This window comes from Hemiscyllium ocellatum, chromosome 3 (assembly GCF_020745735.1).
Source record: "Hemiscyllium ocellatum isolate sHemOce1 chromosome 3, sHemOce1.pat.X.cur, whole genome shotgun sequence".
NCBI classification, from domain to species: Eukaryota; Metazoa; Chordata; class Chondrichthyes; order Orectolobiformes; family Hemiscylliidae; genus Hemiscyllium; species Hemiscyllium ocellatum.
Window position 1 is genome coordinate 45,423,018 of NC_083403.1, and position 15,623 is coordinate 45,438,640.

The 15,623-nt window shown below is 42.0% G+C and overlaps 1 protein-coding gene across 2 annotated transcripts in view; it reads right to left on the minus strand.

The window, feature by feature from the left end:
* Positions 1-254: 254 nt before the first annotated feature.
* Positions 255-15,623, minus strand: part of rngtt (RNA guanylyltransferase and 5'-phosphatase) — a 420,807-nt gene continuing 405,438 nt past the window's right edge. For both annotated transcript variants that reach the window (XM_060856948.1, XM_060856941.1), the window contains one exon: positions 255-1,143. In XM_060856948.1, the coding sequence (XP_060712931.1) occupies positions 1,128-1,143 (16 nt within the window). In that variant the 3' untranslated portion in view covers positions 255-1,127. The remainder of the gene's footprint in view (positions 1,144-15,623) is intronic.

Consider the following 15,623-nt stretch of genomic DNA (forward strand, 5'->3'; position numbering starts at 1 on the left):
GATAGTTAGAACACAGAACAATACAGCACAGAACAGGCCCTTCAGCTCTTGATGTTGTGCAGACCTTTTATCCTACTCTAAGATCAAACTGACCACATACTCGACATTTTACTTTCATCCCTGTGCCCATTCAAGAGTCATTTAAATGCCCCTTTGGACCCAACAACCTTATTTTGAAGCAGCTGTTTAAACAAGTTCTTTTGTGGCAGTTGAATTAGCCACCAAACATTTAAATTCTCACTAACAGCTGTCTCCCCACTTAGTAAATTCTACTGAGGGGACTGGAGGAAGCGAGTCCGATGGTGCAGGACAAGGAGGTACTGCAGCATTGGGAATAATCAGAATGGGGCAATCAATCATTCCACTGAATGCTCTCTTCCAGGCAATTCTGTCTTCTTCAAACCAGCCACAACTTCACCACTCCCAAGCCTTCCTATTTCTACTATCCACCTTCTCACCCCAGAGACTGTTACAAATTCCTGTCCAACCTAGTTCCACTTTGAATCCTTACCTCATGATGCAGTCTCTGCTGAGACACAGTTGCAACACTTTTCTTTTCCCTCTTGGCAAGTTCAGGTGCCTGACCCCAGATCTTTTCACCTGGCGCCTCCAGCCCTTCTCCAAAGAAAACATTCTATTATTCCCACCCTCATAGCTCAGTTTTGCTATTTCTAATGTATTTGCTATCAACTCCTTCCACAAAGTGTACTACATCCCAACTGGACTGGTGTTGTTCAAACAGTGGTAAAGAAAGGTTACAGAAACAGGTCCACACAATTTTTTTTAATTAAAACTGGAACATCTGGTTAATTTTAAATAAACCTGCATTTCATAAATTTTTGTCTTTGTTTTCCAAGATTAATGATCTAAGTCACATTTGGATTTTCAACAGAGCGACCAGACAAACCACTTTGTCAAAGATTGCCCCGACAGTCACATTCCTGTATTTGGTGTCCACCATCCTCATTTCAGATTTCAAAGAAGTACTCTTTTTCTTCTGCACTCGGTTCACAAACACGCTATCCCTCATCAAACCTCATAATTTCATGGAAACATTTTCTTCTCCTCCAACGCTCCAAATGCCTCCTGGCAATGCTCATTCAACCACTCATTTACTCCACTGCTTCTCAACTGGAAGTGGTCCTGCAAAATAAAGAGGACATAAAACTCTTTTATTTTTCATAGCCTAACCTCAAATCCTGCAAAAGATTCTTCAACTTATTTGCACCTGCATACGGGAACATAGACTTCCTCCACTGAAACATTGCAGTCTGTTTCAAAGAACCTTTCTTGCATTTGCAAATGAGTTGAAAACAGTAACATTCCTCAGATTGAGGAGTTCTACTTCTGGAGAAGAATACACTATAATCTAGATGCCCCACTGGGTGATAATTAATGATTAAATATAGGTTATGAACAGGCAGAGGCCTGGGAAAAGAGCAAGAATCTTCAGCTGAGGAATTAGGATAAAATAAGATTGAAACCAAAGGTGCCGAGTGAATAGATCAGCTGCTCTTAAGTGAACACACGAGTGATGGCAGAACATCACTCACCTTTAGGAAATGAATGACCTTTGTCTCTGATTACTGATTTATTGACATGAAAATGTGCTTCTTCACTGGCCCACTCTCAATGTCTCCAAACATGGGAGAATCCATTGTCTACTGGGTAGTTCTCTAACAAATGAGATAGTTATGTAGAATTCTCCAGGTGGAATCTCCTCAACCACTGAACAACATGGGATATAGCAAAAACCTTGGTAAAATTGGGTGAGTGTCCAGTGAGGTCTATCCTGATGTTTAGATTAAAATGTCACATTATTTAAACAAGTCCTGGACACTGACGCGAGATGTTTGCTACTGAGTAATGAGAAGCCTGTTTATACATATAATCAATCATTCATTATTCATGACCAAATCTCACCTCAGGTTTCCGTCCTTAGACCTGCTGGATAGAAATAAATCACTGAGACATCGGACGTGGAAATTTGAGCAGGTACCTGGTGACTCTATTTCACTGCTTATTCTTCTGGGCCTGTATTGTCAACACGTAGCACAAACAGCTTAGAGTATGCCCTGTGGGCAGTGACCACATACATCCACCTCCAAGGATGTTGGCATCTGCCACGTACCAGCCTCATTGCTTCATCATAACAAATCCCTGATTAACTTACAGAACACAGCTGCATTGTGATGCTTTGGAGGGCAGTGGCACTTCTCATCAGAATGTTGATGCAAGAACACTTTGTCCTGGAGTGCAATCACTCATCTTTCAGATTGGATCAGGATGCACCTCATGGCTACTTGCTCACTCTCTTAGCGTATACTTACTCTGCGCCTTCCTGGATGCTCACAGCAACTTGCCTCGTATTGTCTTTTCACACTTGAAGACAAAGAGGGCTGCTGTCAGTTAGGGGTCCCAGCACAGTTAGTCAAGGAGAGCGACTGCTCACAGTATCCACAGTCTTACCCTGACTGTTTCAAATGGATGACTGACATGCCCAAAATCTTCTAGGAGAAAGTGAGGACTGCAGATGTTGGAGATCAGAGCTGAAATTGTGTTGCTGGAAAAGTGCAGCAGGTCAGGCAGCATCCAAGGAGCAGGAGAATCGACATTTTGGGCATGAGCTCATGCCCTGAAGGGCTCATGCCTGAAATGTCGATTCTCCTGCTCCTTGGATGCTGCCTGACCTGCTGCGCTTTTCCAGCAACACATTTTCATGCCCAAAATCTGTCTCACTCCAGTTGGTCCAGTGCAAGCAGTCACAATTTCTGAATAGTCAGTCGGTGATTTGCAATGAAAGTGGTCAGAGGTCCGGTCACCCATCAATTAGGGCTATCAAGTCAGTTAATGGGGGTAGGCCATGGTCAGTCCTGGAGGGTTGGGGTGAGGAGAATATCAGGGGATATGATCATGGTAGCAAAGTGTGGGGAGTCAATGATGGGGCTCACAGGTAAGGATGAGAGTGGGAGTCATAGTTCCATGCGGTGGATGGGAACATGTGGAGGACCAATGGTGATGGGCTGTCCAGGACAATCCAAGTAGAGAAGACATGGAGGTTCAGTGGGGGTAACCTGATGACCAGCCTGAGCCTGTGACTCACAGTGCCCATGGTGACTTGTATTGTCTTCCACCATCTAGCAAATCCTAAGTCATGGGTTACTTTCACTATGTAGATAGATAGGATTAATCAAATAGCAAAGACAGCCTCGAAGGAGAGTTCATTGAATGTATTAAAGGTTATTTCGAGGAGAAATACATTGTGGAATCAACCAGGGAGTAGGTTATTTTAGATTTGCTATTGTGCAATGAGATGGGATTAATTAATAGTCACCTGGTAAAGGATTCCCTTTGGAAAAGTGATCAGAGCATGCAGGAATTTCAAATTCAAGGGGGAGGAACTGGAGCCACACACGAGTGATTTGGAGTAAAACAATGGTAATGACACTGGCACGAGGAGATTTGGCCCTACTGGTCTGGGGAGGAAGACTAAAAGATAGGACAGCTGATGAAAGAGGCAGATGTTTAAGGAGATATTCAATTTTTCACAACCGAAATATATTGGAGAGGAAGATAGATTTTAAGGGGAGGGGGGGAGAATATCCATGGCTCAGCAAGGACATTAAAGATAATAGAAAAAGCAAAAAATAAGGCACATCATATTGTAAAGACCGGTGGTGAGCTGTAAGATTGGGAAATTTTTAAAGAACAACAAAGGATTACCAAAAATGTAATAAAAAGAACGAAGGTAAATTATGAAAGAAAACCAGTGCAAAATATAAAACTGAACAACAGAAGCTTCTCTAAGGATATAAAAGTGAAGCTAAAGTGAATGTGGGTTCCTAAGATAAGACCGGGTAGCTAATAATGGGGAACAAAAACGACAGAGACACTAAATCAATATTTTGCCTCAGTTTTCACAATAGAGGACACTCTGTACATCTCAATAGTAACAAGCAATGCATATTATAGAAAAGGAGGAATTTAAAACAATCATCCCTGGGGAAAAATTATAGAGCAAACCATTGGGGATTGAAGGCAGTCAAGTCGTCAGGGCCTACAAAAACAATAGTTGCTGAAAAGGCTTAGCTGGTTTGGTAGCAGCTGTGAAGAGAAATCAGTGAACATTTCAGATCCGCTGATCCGAAAGTCCTGCAAGGGTCACTGGACTCGAAACGTTAACTGCCAGATCTGCTGAGCTTTTCCAGCAATTTGTACTTTTGTTTCTGATTTACAACATCCACCGTTCTTTCAGTTTATGTTAAGTTCTCAGGGCCTGATGGCTTACATCCTATGAATTAGTACAGAATGAATCCATTGGTTATATATTCCAAAATTTTCTGGATGCCGGAAAGGCTCCAGGGAATTGGAAAAATGTTGACTTCAGATTAGATTAGATTAGATTCTCCTACATTGTGGAAACAGGCCCTTCTGCCCAACCAGTCCACACCGACCCTCCAAAGGGTAACCCAACCAAACCCATCTCCCTCTGACTAATACACCTCACACTATGGGCAATTTTACGTGGCCAATTCACCTGACCTGTACATCTTTGGATTGTGGGAGGAAACCAGAGCACCCGGAGGAAAACCACACAGACACAGGGAGAATGTGCAAACTCCACACAGACAGTCTGCCCCAGGTTGGAATTGAACCTAGGACCCTGATGCTGTGAGGCAGCATTGCTAACCACTGAGCCACCATGCCGCCCCAATAACATAACACACTTATTCAAAAAGGGCAGGAGACAAAATGCAGAAAACTGTAGATTGGTTAGTTTAACATCTGTCATTGGGAAAGTGTTAGAATCCAGTATGAAAGAAGCAATAACACGAAATTTGGAAAGTCAAAACACAATCTATCACAATTGGCACGGTTTTATGAAGGGTAAATCCTTTTTGATTAACTTGCTCAAGTTCTTCAACAATGTAACTGGCAAATGGAGATCATGCAGATGCTGTAGATCAGACTTCCAGAAGGCATTTCATAAGGTACCACTCTGAAGGTTAATGCATAAGGTAAAATCACACCAGGTTAAGGGTAATGTTTAGTTTGGATAGAGGCTTGGCTAACCAACAGAAAGCAGAGTGCGATGGTTAACACTTTTTTTTAAAAACAGGTAGGCAAGATGAAACATGGACCCCAACTATGTACAATTGATATTAATGACTTGAATGTGGGGACAGAAGGTACTACAGTCAAATTTGCAGATGACACTAAAATAGATGCAATCAAGAAACTAAAAACTAATGATTGGATAGGTTAGGTAAATTGATCAAAACTTGGCAGGTGGAGTTGAACCTGGTTAAGCAAGAGATTATCCAGTTTGGTTGCAAATATAGAAAGGCAACATATTATCTAAATTGAGAGAAAATTTACACTGCTTTATTGCAGTGTCCTTATGCATGAGTCACAGGTAACAAGGAAGGCCAGTAGAATTTTGACGTTTATGTCTAAAAGAATAGTCCAAAAGTAGGGTAGTGTTGCTGCAGCTGTACTAGGCATCAGTGAGACAGTATCTGGAGTACTGCATACAACTTTGGAAAGTCAAAACACAATCTATCAGTAGGGGTGTAGATGCATTGGAGGTAGTTCAGAGGATGCACACCACATTGATTTCAGAGATGAGGGGTTTGTCTTCTGAAGAGAGATTGAGCGGTTTACGCTGATATTCTCCAAGACTTTAGAATGATAAGAGGACTGCAGCCATTTAAGAAGTTTACCATGACCTTCTCAAGAGCAAATCGGAATGGGCAATAAAATCTGGCTTGGCCAGTGATTCTCATGCCCCAAGATTGAATAAAAAACACTAATTGTGGTTAAGAAGAAATTAAAGGAGATTGTCAAAGTAGACATAGAACAGATTTTGTCTTTGTGAGTGACCCTGATCAAGAGATCATAATTTTAGTATAAGGAAGTAGCAGATTTCAAAGAGGAGGAATTACTTCTCTTAAAGGGTCATGAATCTGTGGAATTCACTTCTCCAGAGTGCCGCAAATGCCAGGACACTGAGTAAATGTACGGAGGGGTAGATTAATTAACAATGGGTCGAAGGGTTATAGAGAAAGCCGCGATAACATTAGCCCTGATTGTATTGAAAATCAGAGCAGGCTCAAGAGGCTGAATTGCCGAATCCTCTTATATTCTAAATGCAACCTACAAATGGAAAATGTCAGCAACTATACCTGGAGAGGGCGCTGACAGTTTCTATTTCTCAACCAAAACACAGGATCCACTTCTGAGTAAAGGGAGGCCCTTCAAGGAGCTGCAGCATCAACCATGCATTTGTAGAATAAACAGTTATTACAGGACCATACAGGACAGAAATTGACCCTTCAGCCCAACTCCTTGGCGATCAGGTTTCCCAAACTAAACTAGTCCCACTTGCCTGCGTTTGGCCCATATCCCTCTAAACCTTTCCTCTTCATGTACCTGTCCAGATGTCTTTTAAATGTTGTAACTGTACGTGGATTTACCATTTCCTCTGGTAGTTCATTCCAGATAGGAACCACCCTCTGTATGAAACATTTGCCCCTCAGGCCCTTTTAAATCTTTCTCCTCTTACCTTAAAATTATGCCCTCTCATTTTGAACTCCCCAACCCTAAGGAAAAGACCTTTGATATTCACCTTATCTATGCTCCTCATGATTTTATAAACAACCAAAAGGTCACCCCTCAACCTTCTATACTCCAGTGAAAAAGGTCCCAGACTATCCAGCCTCACCTTGAATTAAACCTGTTGGACTATAACCTGGTGTTGTGTGATTCTTAACTTTGTCCAGCCTCACCTTATAATTCAAACCCTCCAGTCCCCATAACATCCTTGTAAATCTTTTCTACTCCGTCTCCAATTTAATAATATCCTTCCTATAGCAGGGTGACCAAAACTATACACAGTACTCCAAAAGTGACCAAACCAACAACCTATACAACACTATATCCAAACTCCTATATTCAATGGTTTGAGCAATGAAGACAACTATGATAAAAGCTTTCTTTACAACTCTGTGACACAACTTTTAAGGAACCATGCATCCAAACCCCTAAGCCTCTTTGTTTAACAACATTCCCCGGAGCTCTACTATTAACTGTCTAAGTCCTGCCCTTGTTCATCTTACTAAAATGCAACACCATATATTTATCTAGATTAAACTCCATCTGCCAATTGGCCCATTGGCTCAAATAATCAAGATCCCTTTGTACTCATAGGTAACCTTCTTCACAGTCTCCTACATAATCAATTTTGGTGTCATCTGCAAACTTACTGACTATATTCTCATTTATACAAATGGCAAATAATAGTGGGCCCAAAACCAATTCCTATGGAACACCACTGGTACTAGGCCTCCAAAATGAAAAACCCTTCACCACCACCCTGTTTCCTACTATCAAGCTAATATTGTTTCCAAATGGCAAACTCTCCCTGAATCGCATGTGACCTAACTTTATTAACTAGTCTACCATGCAGAGTCTTATCAAAGGCTTTGCTAAAATCCACATAGAAAATATCTACTGCTGTGTCTAAACCTATCTTCTTGGTAACATGCTCATAAAACTCAAAATTGTGAGGCAGAATTTCCTATGCACAAAGCCATGCTGATTATCCCTAAACAGACCCTGCCTCTCCAAACACATGATGTCATGTCTCTCAGAATGTCCTCCAACACTGACATTAAATTCACTGGACTACAGTTCCCAAACCTTCCTTGGAGCCTTTCTTCAATAAAGGCAAACCTATGCCACTCTCGAATTTTTCAGCACCTCACCCGTATCTGTAGATGATACAAATATCTCTGTAGGTGTCCTACAATTTCTTTCTTAGCTTCCCATAATATCCTGGGATACACTTTCAGATCACAGAGATTTATCTATCTTTCTGCTTTTTAAGATTCTCAGGGAAACGTAGCATGAACAGCCAAGTTTCTGGTATTGAGACGGGCTCTAATGCAACGAGGGTTACGTCAGGTTCCAAGAGATCAATTGCGTGAGGGGATTCTGTAGTCCGTGGTACAGACAGACGTTTCTATGGCCAGGGGTTTGTGTGTTAGGGGACTCTCGAGTCTGAGGCACACATAGGTGTTTCTGTGGCCAGCAGCGAAAGGTCAGAATGGTCTGTTGCCTCCCTGGTGCCAGGATCAAGGATGTCTCAGAGAGGGTGTAAAATGTTCTCAAAGGGGAGAGGGGCCAGCAAGAGGTCATTGTACACTTTGGAACCAATGACATAGGAAGGGAAAAGTTTGAGATTCTGAAGAGAGATTACAGAGAGTTAGACAGGAATTTAAAAAGGAGGTTCTCGAGAATAGTAATATCTGGATTACTCCTGGTGCTGCGAGCTAGTGAAGGCAGGAATCGGAGGATAGAGCAGATGCATGCATGGCTGAAGAGCTCGTATATGGAAGAAGAATTCACATTTTTGGATAATTGGAATCTCTTTTGGGGTAGAAGTGACCTGTACAAGAAGGACGGATTGCACCTAAATTGGAAGGGGAATAATATAGGCAGCGAGATTTGCTAGAGCTGCTCGAGAGGATTTAAACTAGTAAGGTAGGGAGGTGGGACCCAGGGAGATAATGAGGAAACAGATCAAACTGCATCTGGTACAGTTGAGAAAAGAAGCGAGTCAAACAGTCAGAACAGGCAGGGACAAGGTCGGACTAATAAATTAAACTGCATTTATTTCAATGGACGGGGACTAAAAGGGAAGGCAGATGACCTCAGGGCATGGTTAGGAACATGGGACTGTGATATCATAGCAATTACAGAGACATGGCTCAAGGATGGGCAGGACTGGCAGCTTAATGTTCCAGGATACAAATGCTACAGGAAGGATAGAAAGGGAGGCTGGGGTGGGGAGGGGGTTGGCGTTTTTGATAAGGGATAGCATTACAGCTATGCTGAGGGAGGATATTCCTGGAAATAGATCCAGGGAAGTTATTTGGGTGGAACTGAGAAATAAGAAAGGGATGATCACCTTATTGGGATTGTATTATAGACCCCCCAATAGTCAGAGGGAAATTGATAAACAAACTTGTAAGGCGGTCTCAGCTATCTGTAAGAATAATAGGGTGGTTATGGTAGGGGATTTTAACTTTCAAAACAGTCTGGGGCTGCCACAGTGTTAAGGGTTGAGATGGAGAGGAACTTGTTAAGTGTGTACTAGACAATTTTCTGATTCAGTACGTGGATGTACCTACCAGAGAAGGTGCAAAACTTGACCTACTCTCGGGAAATAAGGCAGGGAAAGGTGACTGAGGTGTCAGTGGGGGAGCACTTTGGGGCCAGCGACCATAATTCTATTGGATTTAAAATAGTGATGGAAAGGGATAGAACAGATCCAAAAGTTGAAGTTCTAAATTGGAGAAAGGCCAATTTTGACAGTATTCGGCAAGAACTTTCAAAAGCTGATTGGGGGCAGATGCTCACAGGTAAAGGGACAACTGGAAAATGGGAAGCCTTCAGAAATGAGATAACAAGAATCCAGAGAAAGTATTTTCCTGTTAGGGTGAAAGGAAAGGCTGGTAGGTGTAGGGAATGCTGGATGACTAAAGAAATTGAGGGTTTGGTTAAGAAAAAAAAGGAAGCATGTGTCAGATACAGACAGGATAGATGGAGAGAATCCTTAGAAGAGTATAAAGGCAGTAAGAGTATACTTAAGAGGGAAATCAGGAGGGGGAAAAGGGGACATGAGATAGCTTTGGCAAATAGAATTAAGGAGAATCCAAAGGGTGCTTACAAATACATTAAGGACAGAAGGGTAACTAGGGAGAGAATAAGGCCCCTCAAAGATCAGCCAGGCGGCCTTTGTGTGGAGCCGCAGGAGATGGGGGGGATATTTTGCATCAGTATTTACTGTGGAAAAGGATATGGAAGATATAGAAAGTAGCAAAATAGATGGTGACACCTTGGAAAATGTTCATATTGTAGAGGAGGAATGCGGGATGTCTTGAAATGGTTAAAGGTGGAAATCCCCAGGACCAGATCAGGTGTACACTAGAACTTTGTGGGAAGCTAGGGAAGTGATTGCTGGGCCTCTTGCTGAGATATTTGTATCATCGATAGTCACAGATGAGGTGCTGGAAGACTGGAGGTTGGCTAACGTGGTACCTCTTTAAGAAGGGGAGTAAGGACAAGCCAAGGAACTATAGACCAATGAGCCTGACGTCAGTGGTTGGCAAGTTGTTGGAGGGAATCCTGAGGGACAGGATGTATATGTATTTGGAAAGGCAAGGACTGATTAGGGAGAGTCAACATGGCTTTGTGTGTGGGAAATCATGTCTCACAAATTTGATTGAGTTTTTTGAGGAAGTAACAAAGAGGATTGATGAGGGCAGAGCAGTAGATGTGATCTATATGGAGTTCAGTAAGGCATTCGACAAGGTTTCCCATGGGAGACTGGTTAGCAAGGTTAATCTCATGGAATAAAGGGAGAACTAGCCATTTGTAAAGAGAGCTGGCTCAAAGGTAGAAGAGAGGGTAGTGGTTAAGGGTTGTTTTTCAGACTGGAAGCCTGTGACCAGTGAAGTGCCACAAGGATCGGTGCTGGGTCCTCTACTTTTTGTCATTTACATAAATGATTTTGATGCGAGCATAAGAGGTACAGTTAGTAAGTTTGCAGATTACATCAAAATGGAGGTGTAGTGGACAGCGAAGAAGGTTACCTCAGATTATAACAGGATCTTGATCAGATGGGCATATGGAGTTTAATTCAGATAAATACGAGGTGCTGTATTTTGGGAAAGCAAATCTTAGCAGGACCTATACACTTAATGGTAAGGTCCTAGACAGTGTTGCTGAACAAAGAGACTTTGGAGTGCAACTTCATAGTTCCTTGAAAGTGGAGTTGCAGGTAGATAGGATAGTGAAGAAGGCATTTGGTATACTTTCCTTTATTGGTCAGAGTACAGAGTACAGGAGTTAGGAGATCATGTTGCGGCTATACAGGACATTGGTTCGGCCAGTTGGAATATTGCATGAAATTCTGGTCTCCTTCCTATCGGAAAGATGTGAAACTTGAAAGGATTCACAAAAGATTTACAAGGATGCAGCCAGGGTTGGAGGATTTGTGCTATAGGGAGAGGCTGAACAGGCTGGAGCGTCGGAGGCTGAGAGGTGACTTTATAGAGGTTTACAAAATTATGAGGGGCATGGATAGGATAAATAGATAAAGACTTTGCCCTGGGGTCAGGGAGTCCAGAACTTGAGGGCATAGGTTTAGGATGAGAGGGGAAGATATAAAAGGGACCTAAGGGACAACTTTTTCACACAGAGGGTGGTGTGTGTGTGGAATGAGCTGCCAGAGGAAGTGGTGGAGGCTGGTCCAATTGCAATACCCTTGGATGGGTATATGAATAAGAAGGTTTTTAGATTAGATTAGAGTGTGGAAACAGGCCCTTCGGCCCAACAAGTCCACACCGACCCGCCGAAGCGCAACCCACCCATACCCCTACATTTACCCCCTACCTAACACTACGGGCAATTTAGCATGGCCAATTCATCTGACCCGCACATCTTTGGACTGTGGGAGGAAACCAGAGCACCCGGAGGAAACCCACGCAGACACGGGGAGAACGTGCAAACTCCACACAGTCAGTCGCCTGAGGGGGGAATTGAACCCGGGTCTCTGGCGCTGTGAGGCAGCAGTGCTAACCACTGTGCCACCCACACGGAGGGATATGGGCTGGGTTCTGGCAGGTGAGACTAGATTGGGTTGGGATATCTGGTCGGCATGGATGGGTTGGACCGAAGGGTCTGTTTCCATGCTGTATATCTCTATGACTCTAAGATCTCCAGTACCTTGTTTTCTGTAATGTGGACTGTTTTCAAGACTTCAATATTTATTTTCCAAAGTTCCCTACCTCCAAGTCTTTCTCTATGCATGTGTAAGATATGTCGTGTCGCAACCAGCAAATGCTGGTCACAAGCAGTCTTGACCATGTCATAAATTATTACAGACTGAAAATAGCCATCTCTGTGAAGCCAAAGCAATCACACGCAATCTTAAAAGTGGGATCTGTGGGCCACAAAACACAAAGCTAATGCAAAATCTCACAGACTGCACAGGCACACAGAAATGTTTTCCTCTCACCTTGAACTGCAAATATAATGCAATGTGTTCTTAAATGCATTGCTGCCTTTGCAATATGACTGATGGTATTTTCATTGGAATAGTTCACTAAGGTCATTCTGTCACCTTACCTGTTGGAGAGCTCTATGTCTCACTGCATAGAGAAGAATACAACATGTGTGAATAGCAACTGCTCACATTATTAAAGATCTGTTCTGTTTCTGATATTTCCCACAGAGGGTTATTGCAAGCATGACTGATGGATCCTGCTACAGCTGTTGCTGTGTGGCAACAAAGATGTTGAGAAATGGAAAAGGATGCACCAGCAAGCCCAGGACAAGCAGCAATCACCAGTGGACACCAATCCCTCTGCACAAGAGATCGCAGCTGGAAATGCCCTCAGGATACATAGCAGGTATAGAACAGCCAGAATCTCTTGTCCTCTATGCCATTTCCTTCGAATGAGCAAAGCAGAGTGTTGGTGCAAAAACAGAAATTGCTGGTAAAACTCAGCAGGTCTGGCAGCATCTGAGGACAGAAATCAGTGTTAACACTTTAGGTTCAGTGACACTTCCTCAGAACTGGTGTTGGTGCAGTCTGAGCATGATCTGGGACATTGTCACGGAACTACGCCGGCAGGACCTGAGACCTGAAGGAATGGGTGCCAGCAATTGAATTCCAAGGAACCAATGTAAACCGAATGGGAATCCTTAATTGACCACTCATAAATGCATTAAGACTGCTACTGATGCCATTTGTGGCATTCCCATGATATGGTCAGTGCTTCAGTACTGATAGTAGGATTTGGCAACATGGAGATTGTCTAGGTCTTGCTACATTTGGACATGAAATTCAATGTCCTAAGGAATTGTGAATGGTGCAGAACATTGTGAAATCATTAGTGTACATCCTCACTACTTAGGATGAAAGAAAAGTCATTGATGAAGAAGCAACTGAAGGTAGTTTGGCCTTGGACACTACCCTGATGAACTTCTTTTGGAGCTGAGAAAATTAACCTCTAGCTGTGAAGAGAAAAAGGGTTAACATTTAGAATCTGATACGACTCTTATTTAGAACTTTGAGGTTCTGAAAAAGTGTTACTAAGACTCAAGACATTCACACTGTTTCACTCTTCACAGATGGTGCCAGACTTGCTGAGTTTCTCTAGCACTATGTTTCTGTTGCAGTTTTCCAGCACCTGCAGTATGTTGCTTTTACTAACCACAACCATCTTCCTTTGTGTTAGGTATGATTCCAACCAGTGGATTGTTCTCCCCAATTCACATTGATCTGCTTTTTTGCTACAGATTCTTGACGTTACAGTTAGTTAAATGCTAGCTAAAATTCAAACATTTAGAAAAAATTTGAATCTTACAACTTATGTCAAATGTTTTATTCACCATGAGAGCAGGTTTACATGTAAACTTTAGTTTATGAGGGTTTGGAGGGGTATGGGCCTGATGCTGGCAGGTGGGTCTAGATTGGGCCGGGATATCTGGTTGGCATGGACAAGTTGGACTGAAGGGTCTATTTCCGTGCTGTACATCTCTATGACTCTAAGAAATATCTTCACTGGTCTATAATGTTCCATTATACATTTATGCAAGTTCAGGGGACAGTGGTTTTATAATTTTTTTTGGGAAAAAAAATTTAAAAATGTTGTGCCCTATCTAACACTAAGAACTCATTCTAGGGGTGACAGTGACAATTCCTAACAGCAGTGAAATATTTAATACAGTGTGACAATAAGGAGCCACAGTAAGACTGACATTAAGGAGGACTGGGAACATCTCTGAAGTCATACCTGACATGAAGGGAGATGGTTGTTGTTGTTGATGGTGAATCATTTCAAGCCCAAGGCAGCATCCAAGGCTCAATCATCTTCAACTGCTTCATTAATAACCTGCCCTTCAAGATAATATGAGAATGTTCACTGACCATTGTAATCTTGAGTTCCATTTGGAATTCCTCAGATTGGGCATGTAACGGAACTTAGATAACATTCAGTCTTAGAGTGATAAATGACAAGAAACATGAACAGATCATCCACACCAAAAGAGCCTAATAACATATTTTGACATTACATAGCACTGCAATTGCTAAGTCCTGATTATGAATTTCCCAGGGATCACGACTGACAGAAATTCAACTTGGATCAGCCAAGTAAATCCTATGGGTACAAGTAGGATAGAAGCTGAGTATTTACTAGTAAGGAACTCACCAACTACAGGGACAAATCAAGAGTGTGATGGAATACTTACCACTTGAGTGCAGCTGCAACTAAACCTAACAAACTGAACACTATCCTGACAAAGCAACCTGGCTGTTTGGAACCCATTAACTGACATAAGGAGCCACTCACTCCAGTACTGAATATGAACAGTGAACATATGTATCAGGTACATAAGTTGGTCTAGTGTCCTTCAAGCCTATTTTACCATTCAATAAGATCATGGCTGATATGCTTTTGTTTTGAATTCCGTATTCCCATCTATTCTCAAATTCCACAGCTTAACAAAAATCTATCGCCACGTTAAAAATATTCAATGACACTGCCACCATCATATTCTGAGGCAGAGGTCCAGAGTTGCACATCGCTATGATAAAAAAAAATTCTTCTTTATCTCTGTCTTAAGAGGGTAATCCCCGATTTTAAAATATTGCCCCCTGGTTCCGGATTCACCTGCATCCTTTCCATGTTCACCTTGTCAAGACCATTCAGAATCCCATGGTCCTCAATTAAAACACTCTTGCTCATGTAAACTCCAGTAAAGACCAGCTCACTCTCTCCAATCTTTCCTCCAAAGACAACCTGTTCATTCAAAGCGTTAACTAGTAAACCTCCTCTAAACTGCTTTTAACATATTTACATCCGTTGTTAAATAAAGAGACCAAAACTGAACACAGTATTCAAGATGTATTCTCACCAAAGTTGAAGCACAACATCTTTACTTTTATATTCAATTCCTCTTGTAATAAAGGTGAGCTCTCTTTTAGCTTTACTAATGATGACTGCAGCTGAATTTTTTTTTTTGCAATTTACATACTCAAAAACACCCAGATCCCACTGCACCTTGGATTTCTGCAGTGGTTCTTTATTAAAGTAATATCTTGCTTTGTATGTTTTTCCTGCCAAAATGAACAACTTCACATTTTACTCCAACTGCAAGATTTTTGCCCACTCATTCAACCTAACAAATTTGTTTGCATCATCCTTATGTTATTTTCACAAAATACTTTCCTACATTGTGTCATCTGCAAGTAACACCACCATTCCCCTTCATCCCCTCATTCAAGTCATTGTTATAAATTGCAAGAGATTGAGGGCTTAACACAGATCCATTCGGAACCCTACATATCATATCCTACTTATCATTTATGTATGCTCTCCATTTTCTATTTTTCCATCTTTTTTTCATTCCATGCTACACTAGCAGCACAAGCATCAGTCTGCACAATAATCTTTTATGTGGCTGTTTGTGAAATGCCTTCTGGAACCCAAGTACAGAACATCAATAGGCTCTCTTTTATCCACATCACATGTTAATCCCACAAGGAA